The sequence below is a fragment of the Fusarium musae genome, chromosome 1 (genome assembly GCF_019915245.1).
Source record: "Fusarium musae strain F31 chromosome 1, whole genome shotgun sequence".
NCBI classification, from domain to species: Eukaryota; Fungi; Ascomycota; class Sordariomycetes; order Hypocreales; family Nectriaceae; genus Fusarium; species Fusarium musae.
In genome coordinates, this window is record NC_058387.1 from 5373187 (window position 1) to 5385338 (window position 12152).

Consider the following 12152-nt stretch of genomic DNA (forward strand, 5'->3'; position numbering starts at 1 on the left):
GCGTCGTCTATCTCCTACGTTGTATTCGCACTCGCTTCTGGGAAACCGATTTCCCGTTTTCCACAATCGGAATGCGACCATGCTAGCTTCATGTGTTATCACTTTGCTCGTGTATCATGGCATAGGATGATCTTGATGGACAAAATCTCAGATCGAACAAGGGCACTAATCACTCATCATCAAGACGTATTTTGAAATGTTACAAACGCAAATGCGTTCAAATCATCATTCTATCGCAGTCTATGCTGTCTACTCTATAAACGCATTTTTATCAGTCATAAACATGAAATCGTCATCGTTCAAATGATCGGGAAAGCTCCCAGTATGCTCTAAGCAGTGCAATTCCTCCAACTTGTGTTTCGACAGTCCGGCCACGGCCCCGTTCATTGGGATCCTGCCCTTTCATCTTCACCTCTCGAGGTGAGTGTCTTCCGCCGCGAGGTACGAGGTCATCCCCAACACTGTCCATAACATGCTGGTCAGACTTCGGCCCTGAAGGTGACCAGTGTCCTGTACCTGGGGTCCATCGGTGAAGTCCACCCCAAGTCTCGTCATCAGGCGTTCCTTGGTTGCGGTAGTCGGTTGCGTTCTCTGCGGTGTGGTTGATACCGTCGGTACCCAGTGTCGGGAGAGCACCATAGATGCCAGCACCCCACCACATGCCAAAGAGGCCATCGTCATTGCGAGTCTTCAGAGCTGCATGGGCGTTATGTTTGACCCAGCCCAAGTACGACTGGCATGCATCTGCGTGGATTCCTTTGACACGCCGGTATCCACGGGGGTCGATTGTTCTGCCCTGTTTGGCGACTAGAGGTTCAAGAGGGCTGCAGAAAGCTGTGAAGTGATGGAAGAAGATACCTTTGAAAGTCTGGCCGTCCTGGGAGCAGGTGCTACTAGCATCGCACTGCTCTTCCAGGATGCCTCCGCGGCCAAGTCCATACCATGGAGGCAACTGGCCGGGACCCAGGTGTTTCAGGTCATCGACGGGCTTATTCTCTTTCAGATTCCATCCTGTAGCTCTGATGACGGACTGGATCAGACGATGCCCATCTTCCAGATACGATGCGCTTCCACTGACGGACCAGAGACCTCGTTGGCCTGTTAGCAAGACACCTTGGTTGTACGTGTATACCATCTCGTCTCGAAGATCGCACTTCGTGTTACCGGGCTTGGTGCTATCGATGTGATATCCGTCCACATATAGACCCAGGGAATTGGTCATGTTGACATCGATGAGCCACTTGTACCCTCGCATGGCGGCCTCCAGATGTGCAGGGTCGTTACCCGGGAATGCAGCACTGTTCAGCCATGGCGCAGTGAAGTTGTCACCAGGAAAATGCTCGTACATGGAAATCGAAGCAGCCACCCAGAGTTCATTGGTGATGGCGTTTTTGTACGGGTTCAAGCGAGGGTTCCAGACCATGCCTCCATTACAGAACCTTGTCTCCCACCCGTGAGTTGCCAGGTTCCAGAAGATGCGAGAGCGGTGGGCAAAAGATGAGAACCAGTTGTAGCCCTGCCATGGCATAGATTCGATGACCTCCCTCAGATTACTTCTCTCAGAAACCCCCTCGGATTTTATCTTGGGGTAGTGAAGATCAGCGTGAGTTCGCACGAATTTGATGGCCTCGATCCAACTAAGAGCGACCCATAATATGTCGTCGTAAGCCTGCATCAAATGTCAATAAGATAAAAGGCTTCGTTCTACAGAGGAGTCGACTTACCTGGCCTCTGATTGACAGTACATCTTGTCCAAAGTACGAACCCACAAGCTGCGCATAGAAAGTCGCGATGATGTTCTCCTTCACTCTCCAATCATCAATACCAGCAAGATCGACCGAATCGATAGCCTTGGACAAAGTGGTGAGAATTCCAGCCACGACTGTTCCTGCAACAGCGGCAGTCCAATCAATGGCAGATGGCCATGTTGCGTAATCCGGTTCAAAGAAGTGGTCTTGAAGAGCTGAAAGAGCACTGAGAGCGTCCTCGAGAATCTGGGTGTCTGCTGGAGGCGAATCAGAAGGCTTGGAGGAGAAAGTCAAGAATGTATCGGGAAGAGGACGGCAGTTGGTTGGTAGTTCGTTATAGAGAACGGGGCAGTACTCTTTGTGAGCGCTCTCACGGCTGGGTGCAGCTGATATGGGCTGGGTGATGGTGAGCAAGCTGATGATACCAGCGATGATTTTGAGCCAGGCCATGGCAGCTACAATAGGTGATTTCAAGCACCCGAAAGCAAGATTTTGAGTTCTTTTTTTGGCGGTAGATGTGAAAAAAATAGTCCTCTGATGAAGCCTCGTATTGCTCATGAAATAGAGTTGCACATCTCATGAATTGTGGCTATGCGATTTCGGAGTAGATCAAGGAATGAGATAAGCTAAGTATGTTCAGAAAGGCCAATGCAATCTCACAAGGAGAAGGAAGAACCGAGTGAAATATGTGTAGGGAGAAAAGAAAGAAAGAAAAAAGGAAAAAGACGCAGGAACTCGAGACGATGTCAAGATCAAAGTTATCTCTAATATCAGACAGCGACTGACACTGACAGTGCAACACAACGGACCATCTGCCCCACCACGAAACGAATCGAGCAGGTCACAAGATTCTAGAACGATTTTCAATGACTAGAGGCTGAAGAGACGGTGAGAAAGAAAGGACTGAGGCTAATTGACAGGATATCACTCATATCTTGGCTGTGAGTCTGCTTGGCTTTGGTCATGATCAGTCAAGTTCTTGTTGGGTGAGTGTGTGTGTATCACTTGTCATGATGCAAGATAAGAGTTTGATGCGCAATTACTATTACACTGCCACAAGATGAAACTACTGACTACAGTGATTGACTGATATTCTCTACATGAGACGTATTCTTCAATCAAGAATCTCTACCTAGGTTAGTAGTCAGTCTCGTAAAATCCAGCCAGTTGCTTTTAAAAGTTACATATCAAACTCTAGGTTAACCTCATGCAAGAAAACGTCCTGTAACCTAAAACTTGACGCGCTGTGCACCTGCAGCATCGTTAACCCAAAACGGCCCCGCGATGGAAGACAGGGCTTTCGTTCGACAGTTGGGCTCATCCAATCACATAACGCGCTCAAGACTCCAGCGGCTCTAACAGCGTGTATCCCAACCTCGAGTGGCTGGTATCAGTTGCGAGAGTGGGTCTCGGGGCGCTTTGTTTACTTTCGCCCGAAAACAGTCAAGACCCCGGCCTCTTGTTTCCCGTCTCTAAACACAGACAGCTTCATAGGTACTTCTTTCAGCAGGCCTCTCTTTCTCTTCACCAAAACATTGTCACTTTTCTATTCCTACATCTCCATATCGGGCATCTTCTCTTCTTCCACGTCGCGTTCTGCCTAACAGATGTATCCCCAATACAAGTCAACATAGCATTGACTTCTTCCCAAACCCCTGACCAAACGAACACGCCGTTTTTACAATAACTATACGCGCGCCACGGGTGCTATAGCATCCTCGCCTAACATCGTCTAATTTCCAAGCTCTTCACCAAATACAAATACAAGCCCACAGCGCGTGAGAAGGAGCTATGGAGGTCGACGCCGCAAGCAGATATCGATCCCGCATTCTTAGAGAAATGAAAGCAAACCGCGACAACCCTTTCAACTCACCACCCTCATCAACTGGCTCACACGGCACCGTCAGCCCTACGCTGTCTTCAGTCTTCTCCGACCCCGACGGCGAGTCCACAAGAAGGCTTAACGAGGATATTGCTCGCGTCACTGCCCCTCGCAACCTCCCCGTCAACTGGGAGGCTGCCCATCGCAAGTGGCCCGAGTTCTTTGGCATGCCCAAGTCGACCCGCGAGGTGCCTGTCTACGACGATAACACTGACACTCGGCCTATGAGTGCCGAGTCCAAGGAGAACAAGCCTCCTGCCGCTGGAATCAAGTTCGCTATTGACGACATCACACAAGACACCTGGCAAGGTTCCGCTAGAACGCGTGCTGAGATGCAGCCTCGCGTCGATAACGAGTCCGATCTGTCTTCGATCCTCTCCAAGTCTCCTAACCGAGCCCTTTCTTACCACTCTTGGAAGAAGAACACACACAACCCTAGTCCATTGTCCAAGGTCCACAAGCGAACCTCATCCGAATCAATGGCCGCACAAGAACAACAACGGCGAGAGACCATCTCCGAGGCATTTGACCGTCTACGCAACAGTGCAAAGAGCCCCGAGCTTCGAGATCAGAATCAGCAAAACAAGTCTTCATCACAAATGTCTTCAGCCAAGTCCAGCTTGACCGCTGTTCCTCCTTCACCCGCCTCCATTGCCAGCCCGGCACAAAACGAAAGCAACGGTCGCTCTTTCTACCTGCCTGACATCTCACATCTTGGTGACTTTGTCGATGGCACTCTTCAATTCAGTGGCTCAATGCGGAATGGTGTTCCCATTTTCGTCAAGAATGGCAGAGTTCATGATCGTTATGAGAAGCCATCGCTTTCGGCCCATGCCGAAGTTGATGAAGTTGAGGTGCCAGAAGATGAAGAGAAGATCTTTGTTTCTATGGATATGATCCGCGAAGAAATCATCTCTCTCCAAGAGCACTATGACAAGGTTCAAGAGTATGCCGAGAACCTACAGCAACAGGTTGAGCAATTGGAGGCTCAACTCAAGTCACGAAAGTCATATGGCGATGACTACGATTCTACTCGGGCCAACGAGAAACTAATGGCTCAAAAGAACCGTAAGTGCCTGATGATGGTTTTCTAAGCGCGCTACTGACTCATTTTAGGTCTGGAAGTTGAGGTTTCCACTCTCCAATCTCGCTTGGAGCAAGCCTCGCGCAAGATCAGCTTGAACGAGATTGAAAACGACTCTTTGGCTCAAGAACGGGACCGTGCAGTGAGGAAACTGCAAGAGGCTTGTGAGGATATCAACAAGCTCACTCGCAAGCTGAGCACGAAACAGAAGGAACTAGAGACAACACACAAGCAGCTCGAGTCGACAGAGCAAATTCGTAATGAGAACGACACCCTCCGACGAGATCTCATGTCTCTGAAACACGGCCGTGATTCGTTGGATCTTGAGAACAAGTCCCTCTCTGCTGCCAATGATACTCTACGAAAGGAGCATGAGACCATGAAGGAGGAGATTGAGTCCCTGCGAACCGACAACAATACAGTCAGGCGTGAAAACCAGTCCTTGATTGGCGAGAACCGTTCGCTACGAACCACGAACAAGACTCTCACGGATGAGAACGAGGAGCTCCGCGAAAACCTCGACGGACTTCAACATGAGCTTGACGCAGCGAGGGAAGAGGTTGAAGCGCTTCAACAAGAACTCCAGAATGTGTCTCAAGAAAAGTCCACGCTTGGTGAGGATAACGCAAGCCTGGTGCGACACAACGAAAAGTACTTTGAGGAGAACAAGGTTCTTCGACGCGAGAATTCGGGCTTTGAGCGAAGCATTCATGATCTTCACGACGAGAACGTGAAACTCAAGGATGAGGTTGACTTCCTCAAGCAGCAGTTGGAGTCTTTCCGCCCGGTTCCCAAGGAGGACTTTTCCGCCCGTCTCGATGACGAGACAGAGGAGAACATGACCTCAGCCTTCTTCATTCCTGATATCACCATCAACAGCAACACTGGTGACGTTGATACTGCCGAGAACGCCCAAGCTACTGAGACCAAGGAGGTTACCGAGCCAATCGAGGATAGCGGCAGATTGCCAACAATTCCCGATCTCACCGAAGAGGAGACTCGCACACATACTAAGCGTGACATCACGTCCCAAAGCGAGACCAGGCATTCTCAGAGCAAGAGCAAGAGCTCCAAGTCTGGCAATCAACAAAAGGTCGCTTTCTCGATCCCTAGCAAGTCTTATAAGAAGAGCGGCTCCAATGTCGCAAACCAGGGCAGCAAGCGCCGAACCACTTCCGACTCCAAGAGACGCTCCTCTATGAAGGGCATTGCAACATATGAGATGGACACCCTGGAGGATAATGATGAGACCACTGGTCTACAATCAGTTGAGAATGCTACACAGGACAACTCGACCCAGCTGAGCGTCGTGCCCAAGACACGTAAGGAGTCCAAGGGTACTGAGCAGAAGCAGTCGAACACTCAGAATACGACAGTACAGAGTGAAAGGTCACAGCACAGTCGATCTCACTCCCGATCTTTACATAAGCAGATCACGACCGACATCACCTCTGCTAGCATCAAGAGCGCCGACAAGGATACGTGCCCTGTCCTCTCCAGCGATGCCAAGAGAGTGCTTGATGACCTTTGCGAGCATGAGTGCCGTAACTGCACAGTCTGCAGCCGAATCACATCCCACCGCAACATCTTCACTTCCGCCGATATTGCCGCCGGCAAGAAGCGTGTTACTGTTCCCCGACCAGTTCCTGTCACCGACCGTGACTTGTCGGTAGAGGACCCTACCATGCGGCCGACTCAGCACCCTGGACATGCTCTTGCTGTGGTTATCAAGGGCTTGGAGGATGAATCTCATCACCTCCAGCTTGAGCTTACCCGCATCCAGGCGCAATACAATGGTCGCGATAAGGCCTTGGGTCGCCGTGAGCGTCTCAACCTTGCCGAGACCATTCGCACACTTCTCAAGCGACTTGAGGCAAAGAACGACCAGATCTACAGCCTTTATGATGTCCTTGAGGGTCAGAAGGCCGCCGGCCAGGCTATGTCAGAGGAGGAGATTGAGATGACTGTTCTAAACATCACAGGCATGACTGTCCGCGATGTCACTAGTAACAGCGAACTTACATGGGAGGGTGTCCCCGAGTTATAATCAATTGTTGGTATGATATGAAGCGTTTTTGAGGTTGCAGAATTTGAGATCAATCATGGAAAAGAAAGGCGTTTTTGGTCACACAAAGGACTTTGGGATCAGGGGCATCGACCATCGCGGGTTAGATGGCATTGCTCGAGGAGTTTGGAATTATTAGGCCCTTCTGATCAGTGTATTGTGGTTTCTTGTACAAACATGTATGACTCGCTAGCCTTTGGCGAGAATGACTATGAAAGCATTTTTGAGTTGAATCACTTATATCCCGTTGCATACTTGTTTGATTAATCTTTTCAAAGCCACAGTGAAGTTGAACAGAAAAGGTAGGTATCCTTGATTCAGGTCTTTAACAAGTAAGAAGAAATTACATCCGTTTTTGCACACCATCCCAGAAAAAACAAATACTTATATCTACTCTTCTTCATCCTCTTCGTCGTCGCTATCAGCAGCGCCGTTCTCACCGTCCATCTCCTCGTCTTCATCTTCGTCCTCGTCACCTTCACTGTCATCCTCCACTTGATCTTCTAGATCGGCCTTCTCATCCTGTCGTCTCTTGCGATCGTCCTCTCTCCTGGCCTCTTCAAGCAACTTGACACGCTCAGCACGAGCCTTTCGCTGTCCCACGACATAAGCACCAAGAGGTGTCTTGGCCAGGTCAAAGTCACGCAAGAACGCCTCAACCTGAGTGCGGTCCCTGGGGGCAAAGTCGACCTTTGCACGCTTCTCCTCAATGAACTTGCCGTTGGCCTCGAGCTTCTGTACCAGGAGAATGACTTGGCTAGCGAGCTTGACGTTCTTGTTGCCCGTGCTCTTGTTGCGGGCTTGCTTGAGCCAGCGCTTGAGCTGGATGACGACGGGGAGAGCGAGCTCGGGGAAGGCAATGCTTGTGGCCCACAGGAAGAAGTACTCGCCAAGAAGCTCAACGAATTGCTCGCCGACGCCGTCTTGGAAGACGCGGGTTCGGAGGTATGACTTGGGAGCCTTGTAAGCTGTGGCGAAATCGAAGGGCTTGAGGGAGGCGGCCTTGGGGGCCTTCTTCATCTCAGCGGAAGTAAGGACCTCGAGAAGGGGGGAGGCGAGAGGGATGTAAGTTCCAGTGGCGCGGGAGAGTCGGAGCAGGGAGCGGATTAGGTGGAAGCGGAAGGGGAAGTAGATGGCGGTGGGAATGAGGCGCATGGCTCCGAGCGTGACTTGAACAAGGGGGTAGATAAGGAGCTTCAGTTGGCTCTCCTTTCCAGCCTCGGCCTCCTTCAGGGGACTGCAATGCTCGGCGAGAACGCATGACCAGAAGTCGAGGGAGTGTGTGTATTGCCAGTTGTAGACGATTCGGAAGGCGTCATTCTTGTTGTGTACGATACTGTTTCGCAGGTGAATAGCGAGTTGTCGGATAAAAGAGAAGGCAGTTGTGTAGCCAACAGACTGGTCGATACCCCAAAGTTCAGCAGCAGAGTTCTTCATGAGGTTAATGCCCTGAAGAGTGTTGGCATTTGTGACACGGCAGCCCTGGATAAGACCTTGGTAAACAGCCTTGAGAACAGTTTCGCGAATACCCTTATCACCGATAACAACCAGACGTCGTAGGACGAGGAATGCTGTGAGCTTTGTCGTCTCGGAACTGGCAGGCTGAGCCCAGAAGTTGACGACTGATTTGGCGAGGGCCTTGACGAGCTTCTTGAAGGAGAGGAGGTAAGGGAGAATAGGGGTGATGGATGAGAGTGTGAGCTTGAGGGTCTTGTCGTCGGAGAGAGTGCTCAACAGGTGCATGATGGACGAGGTATATGTCTTGAGCAGCAGAGACAATGTGTGGAACTTTCTTGACTCGGTCTGGACGTGGACCTTGCCAGAGGCTGACTCCTTGACGGGGAGATGGTGGTTCATAACCGTGGGGATCTCCTTGAGGGCGAGGAGAAGAATGTCGTTGAAGACCTCGGGACTGTTGATAGCATATCGCTGCTGAGTCTCCCCATCATCATCCTCGTTCAAGTGTGCAGCGCATCGGAAAGCTAGAACAACCTGTCGGGCCGCCCGTAGAGAGTTCTTCTCGGCCATAGCCTTCCTCCACGAAGCGACAAGCTCACGGGTCAACTCGTTCCCTTGCGCAACGGCCTCAGCCTTGGCCTCCTTCTCCTTCTTCCGCTTCTTCTTGGGCTGCTCCTCTTCTTGTTCCGACTCGTCGTCGCCACTAAGCGCATCTACCTCTGCGAGGTCGGCGTTGTCGTCAAAGTCGAGAGCCTCGGGGTCGTTCTCCTTGAGGAACTTGTAGAATTCGGGATCATTCTCGGCGAGCTTCTCCATGGTCTCCTTGCTCATGCCAACATCGTCCTCGGCGTCGTCGTCGCCATCATTGTCGTCGCTGTCGGCCGCGATGGGCTGCGCGCCGATCGAGTCGTCAGAGTCGCTAGCTTGGCTATCCTCGGCGGCGGCACCGTTCCTCTTTCGCTTTCCAAGCTTGCCGGCCTTCTTATCCTTGCTGTCGATGATGTCGTCGAAACCGCCCGAGAAGAACTCATCGACACTCATATCGTTGACCTTTTTGCCCTTGGCGCTGGGCTTCTTGACCTCTCCGCCCTCTCCATCCTTGGAGCCCTTGAGAAACTCTGCATCTTTTGACTTTCTAGCCTTCTTCTTGTCCTGCATCTGATAGCGCTGCTTGATTTTGGCGCCTGCTTTCCGCTTGTCGAGAACACCTGTGAGATGTCTCTTCTCAAACTTCTTGGTCGCCTTGAGGTTCTTCTTGCCTGGCGCCATCTTGAAAAACTATGAAGCGCCTCGGCTGGTGAAGAATTCAAGTTTGGGTATTGGGTGGTTTTTTGTTTGCAGATTTTAGATGGGCCTCGTAGAGGCTCTCGTAACTAGACCAAAAACCAAAAATTTTGCTGCATGCTTATCGATAAGAGATGGTGGACATAAACGACAGGCGGTGTGGATATTCTGCCGCTCACCTACGTAACATGCAGCCATGTCTAGCAGGCATCCCACTTGGAGCTCTCTCTTATTGCGCCGTATACTACTATTTCATTTATAGGCATTGATCAAGCCAATGCCTCTTTCACAATGATTCCAAGACAAGGCTATGCGCCAACTCCTCATAGCTATGTACCCAATACAAGTCTTTCAGCAAGCATAAACCTCGACGAGGTATACTTCATCTTGCATCGAATTGTCCCATTACCGTAGCTAACCGCCAAGTGTAGGAAGTCAAGCTCACCAACACCCGTGCCGAGCGCGACCTGCAAGAATCCCTCGCCGAACTCTTCAGCATTATTATAACACTCGATGAACTCGAAAAGGCCTTTTTGAAAGATGCTGTCCCCGAAACAGAGTATACCGAGATCTGCGAGCGATCGCTGAGGCAGTATAAGGCGCTGCTGGCTGATGAGACGATTGCGAGGGAGTTTGGAGATCTTGAAGATTTCAAGGCCAAGTGGGATGTATGAAGCTCTAAAACACCCCAGCAGCTCCTATCAACACAAAACTAACAATCGTATAGCTCGAAGCTCCTCGCGCAACCGAGCGCATTCGTGTTGGAATGCCCTCAACAACCATCGATCGAGCCCCCTCAGCCCAAACTCCCGCCCCCGCCGCAGCCAACAACACAAGCGGCGTTCTCATTCTCGAAGCCACCCAAGAATTCATCACCTTTCTCGATGCCGTTAAGCTCGGTCTCCTCTCCAAGGATCAACTGCACCCTCTTCTTTCCGACGTCATCCAATCGGTGAACCGCGTCACAGACAAAGACTTTGAGAACCGCGGCAAGATCGTGCAGTGGCTTATCACCCTTAACCAGATGAGAGCGACTGATGAGTTGAGTGAGAGCCAGGCGCGCGAGCTGGAGCTGGATATTCAGCAGGCGTACCAGGGATTTAGGAGGACGTTGACATGATAAGTTGTGACATGATGATTTTGTACATATTCTTTGTTTTGAGCGAAGATGCCTGCGCCAATGCCTGTCTGCATTGTTATTAGAAGTGGTGTGCTTTCTCTATATACCCACAGCGATCATCCTCATGGTCCATGGTACATTATACCAGGAACGTCCAAAAGCTGGGATAGACGAATTCCGACTCAAAGATCCTTCTGACCTGCTCTAGCACGAATCTCTCGACTTTGCCCACATTCTTCAAGCTCTGCTTTCCGCCAACCCGTTCTCCAATCTCGCTCTCCACACGAATCTCTTGTAGAAGCCCCCCAAATCGTGGTTTGTGATGTTCATTATTGGCATCTGCTGTAGAAGTGCTCGAACCCCCCTCTTCTTTCGTATCGTCGGGACCGACAGCTGCGAGTGCATCATCTGGGCCGAGGAAGCAGAAATGTACTCGCTTGCGGATATGCGCCAATACTCCCACGCCATCAAATGTCAAGCCTGTAATGTTGAGTTTTAGAGGTATACCCACAAAACTTGGCATGGGGTAGTCGAGCAAGATCTCCGCAGTGAGGTTCAAGCGTATATCACCGTTGTAGCGTATCCTAAAGACAGCTTGTACGTCATCAACACGAGGTTCTCTCGGCCGCCGTCCTGCTTCTTCTTCTTCTCCCTCCTCTTCATCGTCGTCTACAATCGCCGAGCCGCCAAGGTGTGTATCCCTCGTTGGCGGCCGCGACGCCTCCACTGACGTAGGCGCCAGCGTAGAGACGCTTCCCTTCTCACGCAGGCTCTGCAGCGGGTCAAGGCTGGACTTGAAGTTATCAACAGAAGTCAGGCTGCTTTGCGATGGGTTCCGTGTGTGACTGGGGGCTCCCCATTCGCGTGCTGGTGTTCCCGGGACGCTCATCCAGTTAGTATGATGCGCACTTGCAACAGCTGCTAAAGGCGTATGCGTGCCTGTTCCAAGATGACTTTGGAAATAGCCCAATCCCGATCCTCCTAGAATTCCTGGCGTTGAAGTTCCTAGGAACGGACTTCCCAAATCATGACCCATCATCTCATTCCTCAATACCTCGCTCCTCAATCCACCACCTCTCCTCGTTGAACCTCCCCACGGTGTAGGTCCAGGCCTCATCCTTGTTGGCTCTGGGGGCGGAGGAGGTGATGGCTCTTCTTCGCTGTCCTCTTCATCATCATCCAGGTCCTCCTCGTAGAAATCAGGTAGAGGATCTGTAATATCCTTGAGCTCAAGCTGTGGAGGGATGGTACCGAAGTCGAAACCGTGGACGTTTACTGAGCGAATGAATTTTGGTAATGGAACTGTCTGGAATTTCTCGTGGACGAACTCCCGTATGCGCTCAGCGAGGGCATCGCCGTCGGGGCCGCTAGTGAGCGTCTCCCAATTCAGGTCAATCGACATTATCTTATGTCTCAGTTGTTGTTGATGTCAAAATTGAGTGCACTGGTATGAGAGTAGGAAGTGGATGAGATGACGGACGGAGCTGAACTCCTAGGGCCTGAGATGACAG

The 12152-nt window shown here is 51.0% G+C and overlaps 5 protein-coding genes across 5 annotated transcripts; 2 read left to right on the plus strand and 3 right to left on the minus strand.

Moving 5' to 3' along the window:
• Window positions 1-292: 292 nt before the first annotated feature.
• J7337_001610 (uncharacterized protein) lies at window positions 293-2198 on the minus strand (the record flags this gene model as incomplete). Its single annotated transcript, XM_044819349.1, has 2 exons — window positions 293-1669; window positions 1725-2198. The coding sequence occupies 2 exons, from the start codon at window positions 2196-2198 to the stop codon at window positions 293-295; spliced, it is 1851 nt and encodes a 616-aa protein (XP_044687051.1).
• A 1341-nt stretch (window positions 2199-3539) lies between these two features.
• On the plus strand, window positions 3540-6761 carry J7337_001611 (uncharacterized protein; the record flags this gene model as incomplete). The annotated part of the gene is made up of 2 exons (XM_044819350.1): window positions 3540-4698; window positions 4747-6761. 2 exons carry the CDS (start codon window positions 3540-3542, stop codon window positions 6759-6761), a joined length of 3174 nt encoding a protein of 1057 aa, XP_044687052.1.
• Window positions 6762-7169: 408 nt separating this feature from the next.
• Window positions 7170-9506, minus strand: J7337_001612 (uncharacterized protein; the record flags this gene model as incomplete). The annotated part of the gene is made up of 1 exon (XM_044819351.1): window positions 7170-9506. One exon carries the CDS (start codon window positions 9504-9506, stop codon window positions 7170-7172), a length of 2337 nt encoding a protein of 778 aa, XP_044687053.1.
• A 306-nt stretch (window positions 9507-9812) lies between these two features.
• On the plus strand, window positions 9813-10641 carry J7337_001613 (uncharacterized protein; the record flags this gene model as incomplete). Its single annotated transcript, XM_044819352.1, has 3 exons — window positions 9813-9896; window positions 9953-10189; window positions 10249-10641. 3 exons carry the CDS (start codon window positions 9813-9815, stop codon window positions 10639-10641), a joined length of 714 nt encoding a protein of 237 aa, XP_044687054.1.
• Window positions 10642-10780: 139 nt separating this feature from the next.
• J7337_001614 (uncharacterized protein) lies at window positions 10781-12043 on the minus strand (the record flags this gene model as incomplete). Its single annotated transcript, XM_044819353.1, has 1 exon — window positions 10781-12043. The coding sequence occupies one exon, from the start codon at window positions 12041-12043 to the stop codon at window positions 10781-10783; it is 1263 nt and encodes a 420-aa protein (XP_044687055.1).
• Window positions 12044-12152: the final 109 nt, after the last annotated feature.